Below are 16,311 nucleotides of genomic sequence, written 5' to 3'. Positions count from 1 at the left end.
GGTGAAAATATAGTAATAGGTATTAGGTCCACGAGAGTGGGAAGAGGTAAAGAAACTTACTCTATGAAAATAAGATAATGAGAGAAAATAGTCGAAGATGCCTCAGAGAAGTGCAAATAGTTTTGTAAGATGAACAAGGATCTCTTCCAGCTAAAAAGATTAAAAGAAAAACAGGCTGAAATAAGATCAAAAGAGAAAAACACCCCACTTTAAACAAATGATAGAAGAAAGAAGTAATGTAGTTTTAAGTAAAAAAAAACAATGTGCTCTGTGTGGCAGATGCTGGAAATCTGAAATTTAAAATAAAACAGAAATTGCCAGGGATATTTATCAGGTTAGGCAGTCTGTGTGGAAACGGAAATTGTTAACATTCCAGGCCAATTGCCCTTGATTAGTTCTGAAATGTTAATTGCTTTTATCTCCACAGATGCTGATTGACCTGCTAAGTACCCCTGACATTTTCTGCTTTTCATTGAAATTTGTTTTCATTGGACAGTTACAGAAAACAAAGAGAAATTACCCATTATATTTCAATGCAATTCATTGATTACACTTTATTCTACAAATTATAAATATTAATTTGCCTTCTCTCAATACTTCTAATGGGAAGTCAAAACCTATAAAAAATAATTCCAGTGTTGCTAGGAAATATTTAACCATATATTAATTTTCTCGAAGCATGATGTCCCCAAATATGTGAAATCTTCTACAAATTACAATTCATCTAAAATGATGCAGCCACTCCTTCATCTAGATGGCCTGCACCACCATTCATGCCAAGAATAAGCTTTATGCCTTCCAGAAATAACTTTAAAATTTTGCCTCAGCTTTCAAATCCTTTTATTGTGTGTTTTTTCTGAATTTTCATCATGCCCTTCAACCTTATATCCCAGTCATCACTTCCTGTTCATTTAACATTGAATTCTTTTTGCTTTCATTTTCCATTTCCATATTAAAACCAATTCTTCCTCTCAGCTCCACCTGGTTTCACTTCCTCAGTCTCAAGCTGAACCTTCAGAAGTTCTCAAGACTACTCTTGTGGAATGTAGAGCCGTTAAAGTTACACAGCCTTATTTTGTGAAGCCTTTTTCCCATAGATCCAAGATCATTCTTTTTTCAGAAGATTTGCAACAAGTGCATGTTGTTATTCATTGCAAGAATACTTATATAATGAGTGAAATATAATTTTCATTTCATTTCCCTCTGAGTATATTATTTTCTTCCCAAATTACTTTGATGACAATGTAAATAATCTCTTTTTTCAGTTGCATGATCTAATGCATACTTACACAATGTGTGCTGGTGATACTGACAGAACTGGAGATGAATGTTAACCCCTGGTTCATGCTCACTTGCAGGTAAACCACCCTAAAAGGAAAGTATCAATATTGATATTAAACACAAGAGATACTGCTGATGCTGGAAATTCAGAACAAAACACACAAAATGTTGGAGTAATTTAGCAGATCAAGCAGCATCTTTGGAAATGAATAAACAGTCAACATTTCACGCCGAAGCCCTTCTTCAGGACTGGACACCAGAATAAAAAGGTGGGGAGAGGGGAAGGAGGACTAGTTAGAAGATGACAGGTGAAGCCAGGTGGGTGGGAAAGGTAAAGGGCAGGAGAAGGAATCTGATATGAGAGGAGAGTGGAGTATAGGAGAAAGAGAAGAAGGAGGGGTACCTGGGGGAGATGATAGGTAGGTGAGGAGAAGAGTAAGAGGCCAGAGTGAGGTAGAGAAGAAGAGGGAAGGAAGAAAGAAATTTTTACCGTAAGGATAAATCAATGTTCATTCCATCAGGTTGCAGGCTACCAAGACAAAATATGAGGTCTTGCTCCTCCACCCTGAGAGTGGTCTCTTCAGTCAGAATGGGAACAGGGATAGGAACTAAAATAGTTGGCCACCAGGAAGCTCCCCCCGCCCACGGATGGAGTGGAGGCACGCAACCTCCACAAATGTTAACTTGTAGAATATCCCTCTTTCAATAGATGCAAATTATATTCAATTTGTACCTATTCAATGGTATTATATTCAATAAAATACCATTATATATATATATAGTATTTAGAAGTAATAAAAATATTGAAGCATTCCAATACCCTTCTGAGGGCATACTTACACAAGATTCAGTGGCTTAAATTACAAATTAAACTGACAACATGCTCTTATTCTACAAACATACAATCAGTCAATCAATCAACTCAAACAAAAACTTCAACTTGTATTGTACTTTTATTTTATTTAGATATCTGGTTAACCAGAGACTGCACGTAAAGCTGAATCTATCTAATTTTTAGCTGCTTTCACTGTGATATTATTTCCCTACAAATATTTTTCAATAATTCAGTTTTGGATTAACATTGTCACATGGAAATGCATGTGGTTTTGATCTGCCGAAGCTTTCACTGCATAAGATTTTTTCAGTTTAGCAGAAAGCACATTCGGCAAAACTTTAACTACTATTGAAGAATGAATCTCTAAAATACTGAAATTTACATTGCAGATGCCATTCAGCTGGTTATGTCCATGCCACTAATCTGACCGCACTATTCTTTTACCATTATCATGCATTTCTTTTCTAATCTATTTTGTACTTTTCCAATTAAAGATACAATGAAGCTTGCCTTATCTGCTCCCTGGATAAACAATCCTTGCTCCAGTAAATCTCCATATAAAAGCACTTCCCCAAAATTCTTTTGTTACCCCCTTAATGACATTTTTGGACATGTGAGAGAAAGTTCTTTCACCACTCATGCTGTCACAATCCTTCATGGCTTTAAAAAAACCTTATTAACTTTATGTTTAGAATTCCTTGGACTGGTGGAAATAACTGCAATTTTAAGTCTCTTTTTTATTCTTTACAGTTTCAATGCCCTTTCTTTACTGACTTTCTTTGAATATCCAAATTATCAATATACAGTATGTCTGAACTCAAGTCAGCAACTAATGCATGCCTAAAAAGTCAATTCATTGTAATTTTATATCCAGTCATTAAAACGTTTTCTACTATTATATAACTGAGATACTACCGCTGTAGACCTATTGTGGCAAATGGCAAATTGCAGTGGGTTCAGGTCCTTGCTTAGGCAGGAGTTGATTCTAACCATAGCCAAACTCTCAAAGCATTTCAACGTAACTATGAGTGCAACAGGACAATAGTCATTAAGTCAGCTCACCCTGCTCTTCCTGGGCACTGGTATGATTGTTGCCCTTTTGAAACAGGTGCTTCTGACTGTAGCAATGAGAAAGTGACAATGTCTTTGAAAAGAGAGTGAAAAGTCGGTTGGCACAGGTTTTCAGAGCCCTACCAGGTACACCATCAGGGCCTGTCACCTTGCAAGGGTTCACCTTCTTGAAAGACTTTCTGACGTTGGCCTCTGAGACAGAGATCACAGGTTCACCAGATAGTCATACTTTATTGATCCCGGTGGAAATTGGTTTTCGTTACAGTTGCACCATAAATAATTAAATAGTAATAAAACCATAAATAGTTAAATAGTAATATATAAATTATGCCAGGAAATAAGTCCAGGACCAGCCTATTGGCTCAGGGTGTCTGACCCTCCAAGGGAGGAGTTGTAAAGTTTGATGGCCACAGGCAGGAATGACTTCCTATGACGCTCAGTGTTGCATCTCAGTGGAATGAGTCTCTGGCTGAACGTACTCCTGTGCCCAACCAGTACATTATGTAGTGGATGGGAGACATTGTCCAAGATGGCATGCAACTTGGACAGCATCCTCTTTTCAGACACCACCGTCAGAGAGTCCAGTTCCATCCCCACAACATCACTGACCTTACGAATGAGTTTGTTGATTCTGTTGGTGTCTGCTACCCTCAGCCTGCTGCCCCAGGGCACAACAGCAAACATGATCGCACTGACCACCACAGACTTGTAGAACATCCTCAGCATCATCTGGCAGATGTTAAAGGAGCTCAGTCTCCTCAGGAAATAGAGACGGCTCTGACCCTTCTTGCAGACAGCCTCAGTGTTCTTTGACCAGTCCAGTTTATTGTCAATTCGTATCCCCAGGTATTTGTAATCCTCCACCATGTCCACACTAAGCCCCTGGATGGAAACAGGCATCACCGGTACCTTGGCTCTCCTCAGGTCTACCACCAGCTCCTTAGTCTTTTTCACATTAAGCTGCAGATAATTCTGCTCACACCATCTGACAAAGTTTCCTACTGTAGCCCTGTACTCAGCCTCATCTCCCTTGCTGATGCATCCAACTATGGCAGAGTCATCAGAAAACTTCTGAAGATGACAAGACTCTGTGCAGTAATTGAAGCCCGAGGTGTAAATGGCGAAGAGAAAGGGAGACAAGACAGTCCCTTGTGGAGCCCCAGTGCTGTTGATCACACTGTCGGACACACAGTGTTGCAAGCACACATACTGTGGTCTGCCAGACAGGTAATCAAGAATCCATGACACCAGGAAAGCATCCACCTGCATTGCTGTCAGCTTCTCCCCCAGCAGAGCAGGGCGGATGGTGTTGAACGCACTGGAGAAGTCAAAAAACATGACCCTCACAGTGCTCGCTGGCTTGTCCAGGTGGGCTGTAGATGCTGCAGGGATCCTCATAGATACAGTTTTATTCTCACTTTCAAAGTTTACATAAAAGGGATTGAGCTAATCTGGGAGTGAAGCATCACTGCCATCCATGTTAGGTTTCGCTTTGTAAGAAGTAATCGGCCTGCAAACCCAGCCAAGGTTGACGTGCTTCCGATTCCATTTCTAACCTCAATCAAAACTATTCTTTTGCTCTTGAGATAGCCCTCAGTAAGTTGTACCTGGCTTTCTTGTACAGTTCTGGATCACCAGATTCAAATGCCACAGATCTAGTCCTCAGCAAACTACAAATCTCTTGGCCGTAGGCGATGGCTTTCGATTCAGGCATGTACAGCATTTTTTTTGTAGGCACACACTCATCCACACAGGTTTTCATGAAGTCAGTGACAACTGTAGCATATTCATTCAGATTCAAAGATGAATCCCTGAATACTGTCCAGTCCACTGACTCAAAGCTGTCCTGTAAGCATGTTTTTGTATGCTTACAAAAAACTTTGCCATTGATATTTACTACCTCTGAAATGATTTCAGCCCATCTTAACTCTTTAACAATGATCATTCATATTTGTTAAGTCTAGTTTATTATATAATTCCATTTATTCAATGAACTCTATAAGATCTTCGCAAGTTTTGCTGTCCGTTCATTTCATCATTCCTTCTCGAAATGATTAACAGGATCTAATCTCATTACTTGCAGAACACAGTACACATAGAGTTCTAGTGTAGAGGACCCAGGTAAGGACTTCAACGTAAAATATTATAATTTGCTGGAGGAGATTTAATTGCATGCACTTTGACATTGTTAGTGCCTTAGACAGACTGCAGAAAACCTGCATTCACGAACAAAGAACATGGAGAGGTCCTATAGAGGTTTGTGCAAAGCCTGGAGCTTTAGCCAAAGCCATTGCCATATTTTGGACCTAATCACAATATCGTCTCCTCAGAATGGGCAGCTATCCAATATCTGAATGTTGCAGCTGAATACCAAACTGCAGCAATATAAGTTTTTTTTCTGCTGTCATCACAGCTTTGCACTAGTATCATTGTGTTCAGTAAGTTAATAATAGTGAACATAAACATGACCTTTTAGGATAACTCTGACGTGGATTGCTGAACAGGAATCATTTTATTATTCTTATTTGCTGGAGAAGATTTAACTGCATGCACCATTACTTCAGAAAAGAGCAGGCATTCGTTCTAGTAAGAATTACATTTCAACCAGTTAGCATGTACAAAAATCACAATGCATTACTCACATGCCAACTTCATCTATTACTGGAGCAGGGCAGAGTAAATAATCATCGGTCACAGCATGAGGCTTCTCAGCTGAAACAGGTAAATATTTGTGAATGCTGGAACTTTGTTAATTGTGAATATTTCAAAACAATGAAGATATATTCAGAATGGTATAATATGTTTAGTATAAATCTTTGTTTAATATCTTGAAATATTTTACTGAGTTAAGGACAGCAGTTATTAATGTCATATTAATAAAACATTTAGTGCGGTACAAAAAACAACTTAGCTCCATTATTCATTAAATAATTATTTTTGGATGTACAGAATGTGTTGATAATGCTATTAGGGTTTTTCAGGCTATTGACCAGAAATGTATATCTAGGTCATTCCTGATTTTAGCCAAGGAGGCCACAAGTGCACAGTACTCTACATTAGTCTTTTACAACCTTAGCAAAGTTTCCTTGCCATTGTACTTCAAGCCCATTGCAATAAATCAGAAAATACCATTTATTGTCCTAATTATTTGGTGTATCTTTTATGTTTACTTCTTGTATTTCATGAATCCACATACAAAAAGTCCTCTGTTGCACCAACGTTTATCAGTATCTTCAATAAATTTTGTTTTTCTAATTTTTCTACCAAAGTGCATAACTAATATTTTCTCACGTTATATTTCATCTATCACCATTCTTGCTCACCCATAACTTCTTGTAACTTTTTTGGCCTTCTCAAAACTAACTGGTTCACAAAATTTTGCTTCATTAGCAAACTTGGATACATTATATGTTGCCCTTTGGTCTATCATTAATATATATTGTAAATAACACGTCCCCATTTGTTTTCAACTTAAGCTATAAAAACTAAATTGTTAACACAAGTATCTCCTGGGCCTGCACTTATTCACATATTCATGCAGATGATCTTGACATTTTTGCGCTCCTGTTGAATTTCTTGGCAAGCCAGTTGCTATTTTTTCATTCAGGGTTTGCAAACATTCATTTCCAATGGTCCTATGCAGGTGACTAAACAGGTGAACAAATAGATATTTGTCTATCTTCTTCCACTGTTCAGAGCAATCATTCAACTCTCATTCAGATCTTTGCAAGGTTAGTTCTTGAGTAGAAGGCTTGCCACTAAAGGAAACCTCAGCCCTTCATTAAGTGCTGCTGCCAAGACTTAATAGCAGCACACATTGATAATGCTGAAGGATGCAGAGGAAATTCAATCAGTTATGGGAGAAATTGGAGGTGGTTAAGAAGAACATAACTGCAGTGCATAAGTTATGAGGGGTTTAGATTGCGTAGACTGCAGGGGACTTTCCTCCTTATCAGAGGTACATAATACTTGAGAGTATAAATTTAGAGTAAGGGTTAAGCGACGTAGAGGATGTTGGATTCTGTGGAGGACTTTTCTCACCCAGAGAGTGGTGACTGCCTGGAATGCACTGCCAGAAAGAAGCAGAGTCATTGACAGCATTTTTGAGGAGTCTACACAAATATGTAAATTGCCTGGACATAGAAGACTACGGGCCCTGTGCTGGAAGAAATGTTAATGCAGATGGGTGCCCACTATTTAGCATGTCCACGGTGGTCTTGATGGCCTGTTTTCATTCTGTATGATTATGACTCTATAACAAAATGCTAAGACAAACTGCACTGAATAACCTGTATAATAAATTTTATACAGCTCTCCCCTACTGTGTCTGTCTGTTAAGTCATGAGAATGTACAAGTGATTGTCAATTAAGTTGGATAAAGAGACATTTTGTTAATAAAGGGAAGATATCATGGCAGCTGGATCAAGAGGAGGTGGATAAGACATTTAGCTTACTCAATAATTCCACAGAAATGAGGAAAAATATAATGATCTTATAATGGTTGGTAAAGTAAATGGAAGCAGTTATGCTTCCTAAGAGTGTAAACAACTGAGCATGGTCGCACGAGGTAACATCAGAACTGACCCTGCATTGCTAATGCTAAATAGCATTAAGCTACTGTGCTGCCAGATATATGATATTCAATTCCATTGATAACTTCTCAGAAACTGAAGTAGTCCATGCCTGCAATCAATGAGATCTAACCCACATTCGGCAATAGGCTGATAATTGGAAAGTAAGTTTTGTGCCACAAGAATTAGGTGATGACCATATCTTCAATGAGGGAGCATTTAACTACCTGATTTTGACTTAAAAATGACACTACCACTGCAGAATCCCCCTCTGTCAATATCCTGGAGTCACCATTGACCAGTGAAAAAGGTGTTCCAGTCAGGACATTGAGTATAGGACTTGGGACATTATGCTGAGTTGTATAAATCATTGGTGAGGCCATACTTGGAGTACTGTCTTATAAGAAAGAAAAGATTAAACTGGAAAGAGAGCAAAACAGATTTTACCAGGATGTTACCAGGACTAGAGAGCCTGAGTTAATTGAAGAGTTTGGCCATGCTAGGTCTTTATGCCTCGGACTGCAGGGGAATGAGGGTCTACCTTTTAGAAATGCTGGAAGTTATGAGAGGCATAGACAAGATGGACGGTAACATTCTTTTCCCCAGGCTAGAGGAATCCAAAACTAGAGGGCATATTGTAGAGTGTGAGGGAAAAGATTTAAAAGGGACCTGTGGGGCAACATTTTCATGCAGAGCACTGTGGAATGAGCTGACAGAAGAAGTGGTTGAAGCACAGTTAATAGTATTATTTATGAGGTACTTGGATAGGTACATGGATAGGTACATAGAGGGATGGGTTTTAAATGGATATGGGCTGAATTCAAGAATATTTGGATAGCTGGATGGGTCAGTATGCACCAGCTGGGAAAAAAGGCCTGTATCTGTGCTGTATTACTTCATGACTCCATGACCAGTACTGAAATGGACTGGCCACAAAAATAATGTGGCTATAGAGTAGGTCACAGGCTGGGTGTCCTGCAGTGAATGGCTCACCTTCTGATACCCAGAAATCATTCCACAATCTAGAAAACACATTTCAGGAGTGTGATTGAATGCCATTCAGTTCCCTAGAGGATGATGATGATTCTTATGGATTTTCTTGAGATCAAGGGCAGCCAACTTCTACTCCAGTTTTATGGGTGAATCCCAGAATTCACTACTCAACTGCATATTGATGTACTTTTAGAAGAACTGCAGCAATCCAAAAAGGTCATTCACCACTATGTGTATTTAGCAATGGGCAATAGATGCTGGCCATGTCAGCAACACCCAGATCCTGAAAAATGAATAAAATTCATACACAGTTCAGCTTTGGAAATGTATCACCACTTTTTCATTGTGACTGCATCAGAATCCCGTCAAGAAAACAACCTCTCCCTCAATGTCGCAAAAACAAAGGAGCTGGTTGTGGACTACACGGGGGAATGGAGACAGGCTAACCCCTATTGACATCAATGGATCTGGGGTTGAGAGGGTGAACAGCTTTAAGTTCCTCAGCATACACATCACCGAGGATCTCACATGGTCTGTACATATCAGTTGTGCGGTGAAAAAGGCACAATGGCACCTCTTTCACCCCAGACGGTTCAAGAAGTTTGGTACGAGCCCCGAATTCCTAAGAACATTCTATAGGGGCACAATTGAGAGCATCCTGACTGGCTGCATCACTGCCTGGTATGGAAACTGTACTTCCCTCAATTGTAGAACTCTGCAGAGAGTGGTATGGGCAGCCCAATGCATCTGTAAGATTTGAACTTCCCACATTTACAAAGACAGGTGTGTAAAAAATGCCCGGAGGGTCATTGGGGACCCAAGTCACCCCAACCACAAACTGTTCCAGCTGCTACCATCCAGGAAATGGTACCACAGCATAAAAGCCAGGAACAATAGGTTCCAGGACAGCTTCTTCCACCAGGCCATCAAACTGATTAATTCATGCTGATACAATTGTATTTCTATGTTATATTGAATGTCCTGTTGCACATACTACTTATTATAAATTACTATAAATTGCACATTGCACATTTAGACACAGATGTAATGTAAAGATTTTTACTCCTCATGTATATTAAGGATGTAAATAATAAAGTCAATTCAATTCAGTCCTGGAAGTTTTTCCCCTTTGAGTGCATATGTTCACCAAAAGGCCTGCAGCAGTTCAAGAACACGACTCAGCACTAGCATTTTGTCATGGACGTCTGAGAATGGGCGATAAATACTGATATTGCATGTGATGCTAGATACTGAAGAATAAATAAGTGCTGTAAGTAACAATGCTAGTTTCAACTAGTTTGGGCAGCAACTTATCCTTCATATTGAAGCTAATGAATCTGAAGTCCATCATGCAAATGTTAATGAAGACACAGAGATTGCAAGTGCTGGAAGTAGGGCAAACCAAAAAGCAAACTACAGGTTGACCTGCAACTTTTGCGGTAAGGAAGCGTTGACATTTCAGGTCATGATCTAGCATCAGGACTGTGAGTGGAGATAATTTCATCTTTGCTGAAATGCACATATCTGAATTTCAACCGTTATATTTCTTCTCAGTTACAGGACATTTTTTTGTATTTTCTTCTCTAGATCACTGGTCAACAATTTTAGTGATAAGGTTTGTAGTGTGGAGAGGGTTATTAGATTTACACTGGTGAACTTTTTGGCTCCATACTGAAATCAATTTTCTTTTAGGGAGTTCCTTTTGTGACCTGCTTCCTCTGTTCAACAGATGATGAATGCCCCTCTGGAAGCTTTTTGCTTCCTCCTGTTCCTCTTGTTTTGCCTGTTCTTCATGTTCTGTGTCATAGTTTGTCCATTCCAGATCTATTTTCTCTTCTTCCTTCAGCACTGGCTGGTAACTTTCATTGGCAGACTTGTGCAGGCAACAATATCTCATCTTCGGGTGACCAACTTAAAATTTTCACCATGATTCCAAAACTTGCACCGCTCTGATATCTGCACTTAGCTGCTGCAGTGGAGTGTGTTTTGGTGTATTGAGAAAAAGAAAAAGAAAAAAAAGCTCTTGCCTCCTTCTTTCTGACCAACAGTGTGGTATCAAATTACAATGGAGGAATCATGCATGCTTCCTGAAACACGGAGGAAGGTTTTATGGTAATCCACAATGAGTGGATATTGATTGAGGAAAACCTTTTCTGTTCAGAGTTTTATTGAGTTCTTGGTGGGGGTGGGTTTGCTTATGGTGCATGAGTGCAGTCAATGGATGTCTATACTTGTGAAATACCTGCACTTATGGCAAATACTGGCAAATCACAGTGTCTAAGATATCACTTCACTAAAATCAAAGTAGATGAACACATTGCTTGGGAGACTTTCAAATAGAATAGATAATTGGGAGAAATCTTAAAAGAAATCTTAAAAGAAATCTGAAGTGAGGAAGATGACAATAAATGTAAACTGGAAAGAGCTTGTCAGTCACAAGACTATGATTGATGTCCTCCTGCATAATGTCATAAAACAGAGACTGTGGCTATATTCTCTGTTAAAGAGGTCCAGTTAGGATGTGGTGTCTCTTAGGATTCTCTGGTAGGAGATTCTTTACTGATGGGTATGTCTTTACCTCTTGCTTTAAATCCTTTAGCCATATGCAGTGGTCAGCCATGGCCAAAAAATATATCCCCAGGTAATCCATCATTGCCAACAATGTCACTGCTAAGATGCTCACTGAACATGTATCCCAGCAGCTAAATTCTGGAAAAAAACACTTCCCATTCATTTCAGCACAGTCTGTTCAAAATTATTGTGTTAAAATAATCATTGATTAGAAGTGGCAGAATTGTGGCAATCAAAGGATAATGAATAAAGGTATGTGACAAAATATATGGAGGAGGCATGCGGTAAAAGTTTTTATGTGTTTTGTGATGGTGTGCATTGCAGTTCTGGAAATGATAGTGTAAGGAGGCTCAAAAATAAATTTTTGAAAGGAATTACCTAAATTTTTGGAGAAAAAAATGCACACCATCATTAGGGCATAGGACAATTCAATATCTCTTTCAAAGGGTCAGCACTGCTGTAAGAGACTGAATACCCTTTTTCTGTGCTGTACTTTCCCATGATATAACATTTATTTCTTATTATGCAGCTTCAATCAAAGCCAGACTTTAAGTAATTTATGACTATTGTTTATAAAACCCAAACCTCTATCTGAAAACAAGCTTAAGTTTCAGAGTAAAATTTTATAGTGTATTGAGGAAACGGAGAGTCTACAGAGAGACTTGGATAGATAGGAAGAATGGGCAGAGAAGTGGCAAATGAAGTACAATGTTGGAAAGTGTATGGTTATGCACTTTGGCAGAAAAAATAAACGGGCAGACTATTATTTAAATGGGAAGAGAATTCAAAGTTCTGAGATGCAACGGGACTTGGGAGTCCTCATACAGGATACCCTTAAAGTTAATCTCCAGGTTGAGTCAGTAGTGAAGAAGGCGAATGCAATGTTGGCATTCATTTCCAGAGGAATAGAGTATAGGAGCAGGGATGTGATGTTGAGGCTCTATAAGGCGATGGTGAAACCTCACCTGGAGTACTGGGGGCAGTTTTGGTCTCCTTATTTAAGAAAGGATGTGCTGACGTTGGAGAGGGTACAGAGAAGATTCACTAGAATGATTCCGGGAATGAGAAGGTTAACATATGAGGAACGTTTGTCCGCTCTTGGACTGTATTCCTTGGAGTTTAGAAGAATGAGGGGAGACCTCATAGAAACATTTCAAATGTTGAAAGGCATGGACAGAGTGGATGTGGCAAAGTTGTTTCCCATGATGGGGGAGTCTAGTACAAGAGGGCATGACTTAAGGATTGAAGGGCGCCCATTCAGAACAGAAATACGAAGAAATTTTTTTAGTCAGAGGGTGGTGAATCTATGGAATTTGTTGCCACGGGCAGCAGTGGAGGCCAAGTCATTGGGTGTATTTAAGGCAGAGATTGATAGGTATCTGAGTAGCCAGGGCATCAAAGGTTGTGGTGAGAAGGCGGGGAGTGGGACTAAATAGGAGAATGGATCAGCTCATGATAAAATGGCGGAGCAGACTCGATGGGCCGAATGGCCTACTTCTGCTCCTTTGTCTTATGGTCTTATGGTCTTATGGATATATGAACTTTGTTGTTGAATTCTTTGTAACTCATAACATAAACTCTGGGACTATTACAAAATATGTGGGAAAATAGATTGCCAATAAATGGGCTTTATGAAGACTTTATTTTCCTTACTCATTCATTTTCTGTTCAATGGAAAGCAAGGAAAGGTTAATCTCACCAGTATTTCCATGGATTATATCAATATAGCTCTTCAGCAGACTTGCCAAGAAGTATGCTTGAGTGGAGGAAAGGAAGTCCCTCAAGAAATTTTTCTCCTACCTTCAGGTGACCTTGCCAAGATGAGCAAACTTGACTTCTAGAGGGTTTCTCAGTGGAAATGTAGGCCAAAACTGGACTTTGAATGCAGGCTTTCAAGATGAAAGTCAGTACTTAGGTGATAGAGTCTGGGATTATTCTTTTAGTTTAATGGTATTCAGACTGACATCAAAATGAAATGGGATCTACTGTAGTTACCAAATCCAGTATGCAAATAGATAAATAATAGTTGTCCATATGGCAGCTATTGATGAACTACCTGGTTATGCATAAAGCAGCAACAATCCTACAAACCAGATTCTAAATATATTTGGGAATCATTAATAGTTATTTTATACATTATATGCAGGAGGAATTTTCTTTTATTATGCAGGAATGTAAAGCCATTGATTTCAGTTTCATATTAAGTCCATATGTTTAATTATGTTGGTAATCTGAATTATAAATTAGACTTGGTCAAATGTACTGTAAATTTGTGAAATCTGGAATACCAAATGTTGTTTGCTGTCAGATAACAAAAGGTATTTACTATCCTGTCTGAAGAAATTCAAACAAGATGACTTGTTCCTAAATTCAGCAATAATCAGGTTTGAGACAAAATGAGATAAAATGCAGACATTCTTATAAAAATTGTTTTGATGGAAAAAAAAATCACAGGACTCAAACTGGTAATTTATAAATTCAGAACTGTACTTACTTATCACATTTGTGTTATTTATCTTAAAGCTACAAAGAACTTGATCAATATCTCGTGCATGGGAGAATCCATTTCCTCTTATCACAACCTGATAAGATTCTGTAACAACAGTAAAGTAGCATGAACATTACAAATATTCATCAACACGATAGAAAACTACATTCTTTTTTAGTTCCTTAAGTTTGTAATATGCAAACATTTGTATTGAGGCATGCTGGAAATTGCATTAAATTTGAAGATGAACAATGAAGTTAAAAAGTACATATACCCAAGCTTGAACACACCATCAGCACAAGGGATTCTGCAGATGCTGGCAGTATTAAGCACATATGCAAAACGCTGGAAGAACTTAGCAAGTTAGGCAGCGTCTACGGAGGGGAATAAGCAGAGTTCTGATGAAGGGTCTCGGCCTGAAATGTTGATTGTTTATACCCCTCCATAGATGCTGCCTGACTTGTTGAGTTTCTCCAGCATTTTGTATGCTTTGACGGCGCTCCTCTGTGTTTCTTTATACTCTAATCCTGAATGTTTTAAGCAAGTAAGGTAATGTGAATTATTCCATTTTTTCATACATGTGATGCATTTTTGTATTTCTTCTTGATGTAAGGAAATCTATTTTTAATATAAAATTGCCTGGCACTTATTCAATGATCTTTAATTTCAGTGCTGCATTAATTTCAAAAATTATTTTATTTATTTGAATGATAAATCAAGTACACATTTTAATTGATTTGATTTAATCTCATTATTGTAGGGTTCAACATTTCATGTTGCTTGAAAATAGGATGACCAAAGCTATTCAACATCATGGATCAACTCAATAAATGCATCAGGGAAAGAATTACATGAGAAAATACAGTACAAAGTTTGGCATTTAAGTAACATCTTTCTTGATTTAGGTCATCCTAAACACCTTACATCCAACTAAGCTCTATGATGAGTAATCACTATAGTAATCACTATCAAAAATTCTAAAATTGCAGTCAAATTCTACAAATCTCACGAACAGCAAGATCATATTACTTTTTAATGATTTTAACATATTAATATTGGCCAAGAAAGGGGACCTAGTTCACTTCAAACTTATGCCAAGAGATCATACTAATACTTAAGGTGCCATGGGATGTTTTTATTAACATTTGTCCATTCAGTATATCAGGACTCCCACAGTATTTCACGAGAGTCATACAATCTTTTGACTTAAAGATTCAGATTCAAGATAGTTTATTTTTGTTCTTCAGTACACAAGTGCTGAGAATGAAATGATTGTTGCTCCAGATCTGATGCAACATAAAAAAAAAACAATAAGCATGAAGAACACAATAAAAACACATATAGATAGACTGATTGTAGGAACATAAAATGATGCTAGGTACAGAAGGATCTGTACAAAAGGTGACTGGGAGGAAATGATAAAGCAGTGGTGGGGGTGTGTGTGGATGGGTGGGTTAATGGATGAAGGAGTTGATCAGCCTGATGGCTTGGGAGATGGCACTGTTTTTGAGCCTGGTGGTCTTGATGTGGATGCTGTGTAGCTTCAGCCCTGATGGGAGTGGGAGAAACACTCTGTAAGCAAGGTGAATGGGATCCTTTATGGTATTGTGGGCCCTTTTCTGGCACCTTTCTGTGTATATATGGATGCATTAAAAGCAAAAGCCATGGCTAACTTTAAACAAACTAAGCCTGGTACCTCTTTCTTTCCTTGAAAAAATATATCATATTTATAAATGGAAAAATATATTCATAATAAATCCAACCAAACAACTCATCATTATACTAGGTTTAAAGATTTCAGAAGCCAATCTAACAGTTTGAGCATAGTCTGTCAGTTCAGTTCATTAGCTAAATGTTTTAATGTTTTAAGAAAAAAAGGCACAAAGCATATCCTGCAGCTAGCTTCATGCAGTAATTGAACATGACAATATACTGAAAGGTGGTTTATTCATACCCTCATTAAAAGGCAAAGATTACCTAAAGTGAATTGGCTGTGAGGGTGTCTGGATTTGACATTCACTATTGCATTGATTGCTTGGTCTGATTAGGCTGATCGATTTTACACTTCCATTAGAGCTCCATGTTCATCCTACCTGTAGCTTAGTGCTCATTCGCGGAGGATCACCCTCTGGAAGAGGTGTTTCACTGGTCAACGGTCTATGATGTTACTGCTCACTGGAGTTCAGCACAGTAGTACAGCTGGTAGCACTCTACCTCGCAGTACTGAGACCCAAGTTCAGTCCTGATGTTTGTCTGTGTGGCATTTACATGTTTTCCATGTGACCACATTTCCTTTGGGAACTGAAGTTTTATCCCACATCTGCAAATTTCCAGATGACACCAAGATTGGGGGTGTAGTGGACAGTGAGGAAGGCTCTCATAGCTTGCAGTAGGACCTGGACCGACTAGAAAAACTGGCTGAAAAATGTCAGATCGAATTTAATGCAGACCTGTGTGAGTTATTTATTACACTTTGGTAGGACCTACCAGGGTCGGTCTTA

General features: G+C 38.5%; 1 protein-coding gene across 1 annotated transcript in view; it reads right to left on the bottom strand.

The window, feature by feature from the left end:
- antxr1c (ANTXR cell adhesion molecule 1c) overlaps positions 1–16,311 on the bottom strand; it is a 112,905-nt gene that overhangs the window by 54,349 nt on the left and 42,245 nt on the right. The window contains exons 10-12 of the mRNA XM_063070671.1: positions 13,817–13,915; positions 5,830–5,899; positions 1,290–1,368 (exon numbers count right to left, since the gene is read on the bottom strand). Coding sequence (XP_062926741.1) covers positions 1,290–1,368; positions 5,830–5,899; positions 13,817–13,915 — 248 coding nt within the window. The remainder of the gene's footprint in view (positions 1–1,289; positions 1,369–5,829; positions 5,900–13,816; positions 13,916–16,311) is intronic.

The sequence above is a fragment of the Mobula hypostoma genome, chromosome 18 (genome assembly GCF_963921235.1).
Source record: "Mobula hypostoma chromosome 18, sMobHyp1.1, whole genome shotgun sequence".
In the NCBI taxonomy this organism is placed as follows: domain Eukaryota; kingdom Metazoa; phylum Chordata; class Chondrichthyes; order Myliobatiformes; family Myliobatidae; genus Mobula; species Mobula hypostoma.
This window is presented reverse-complemented; position numbering and strand designations above follow the sequence as displayed.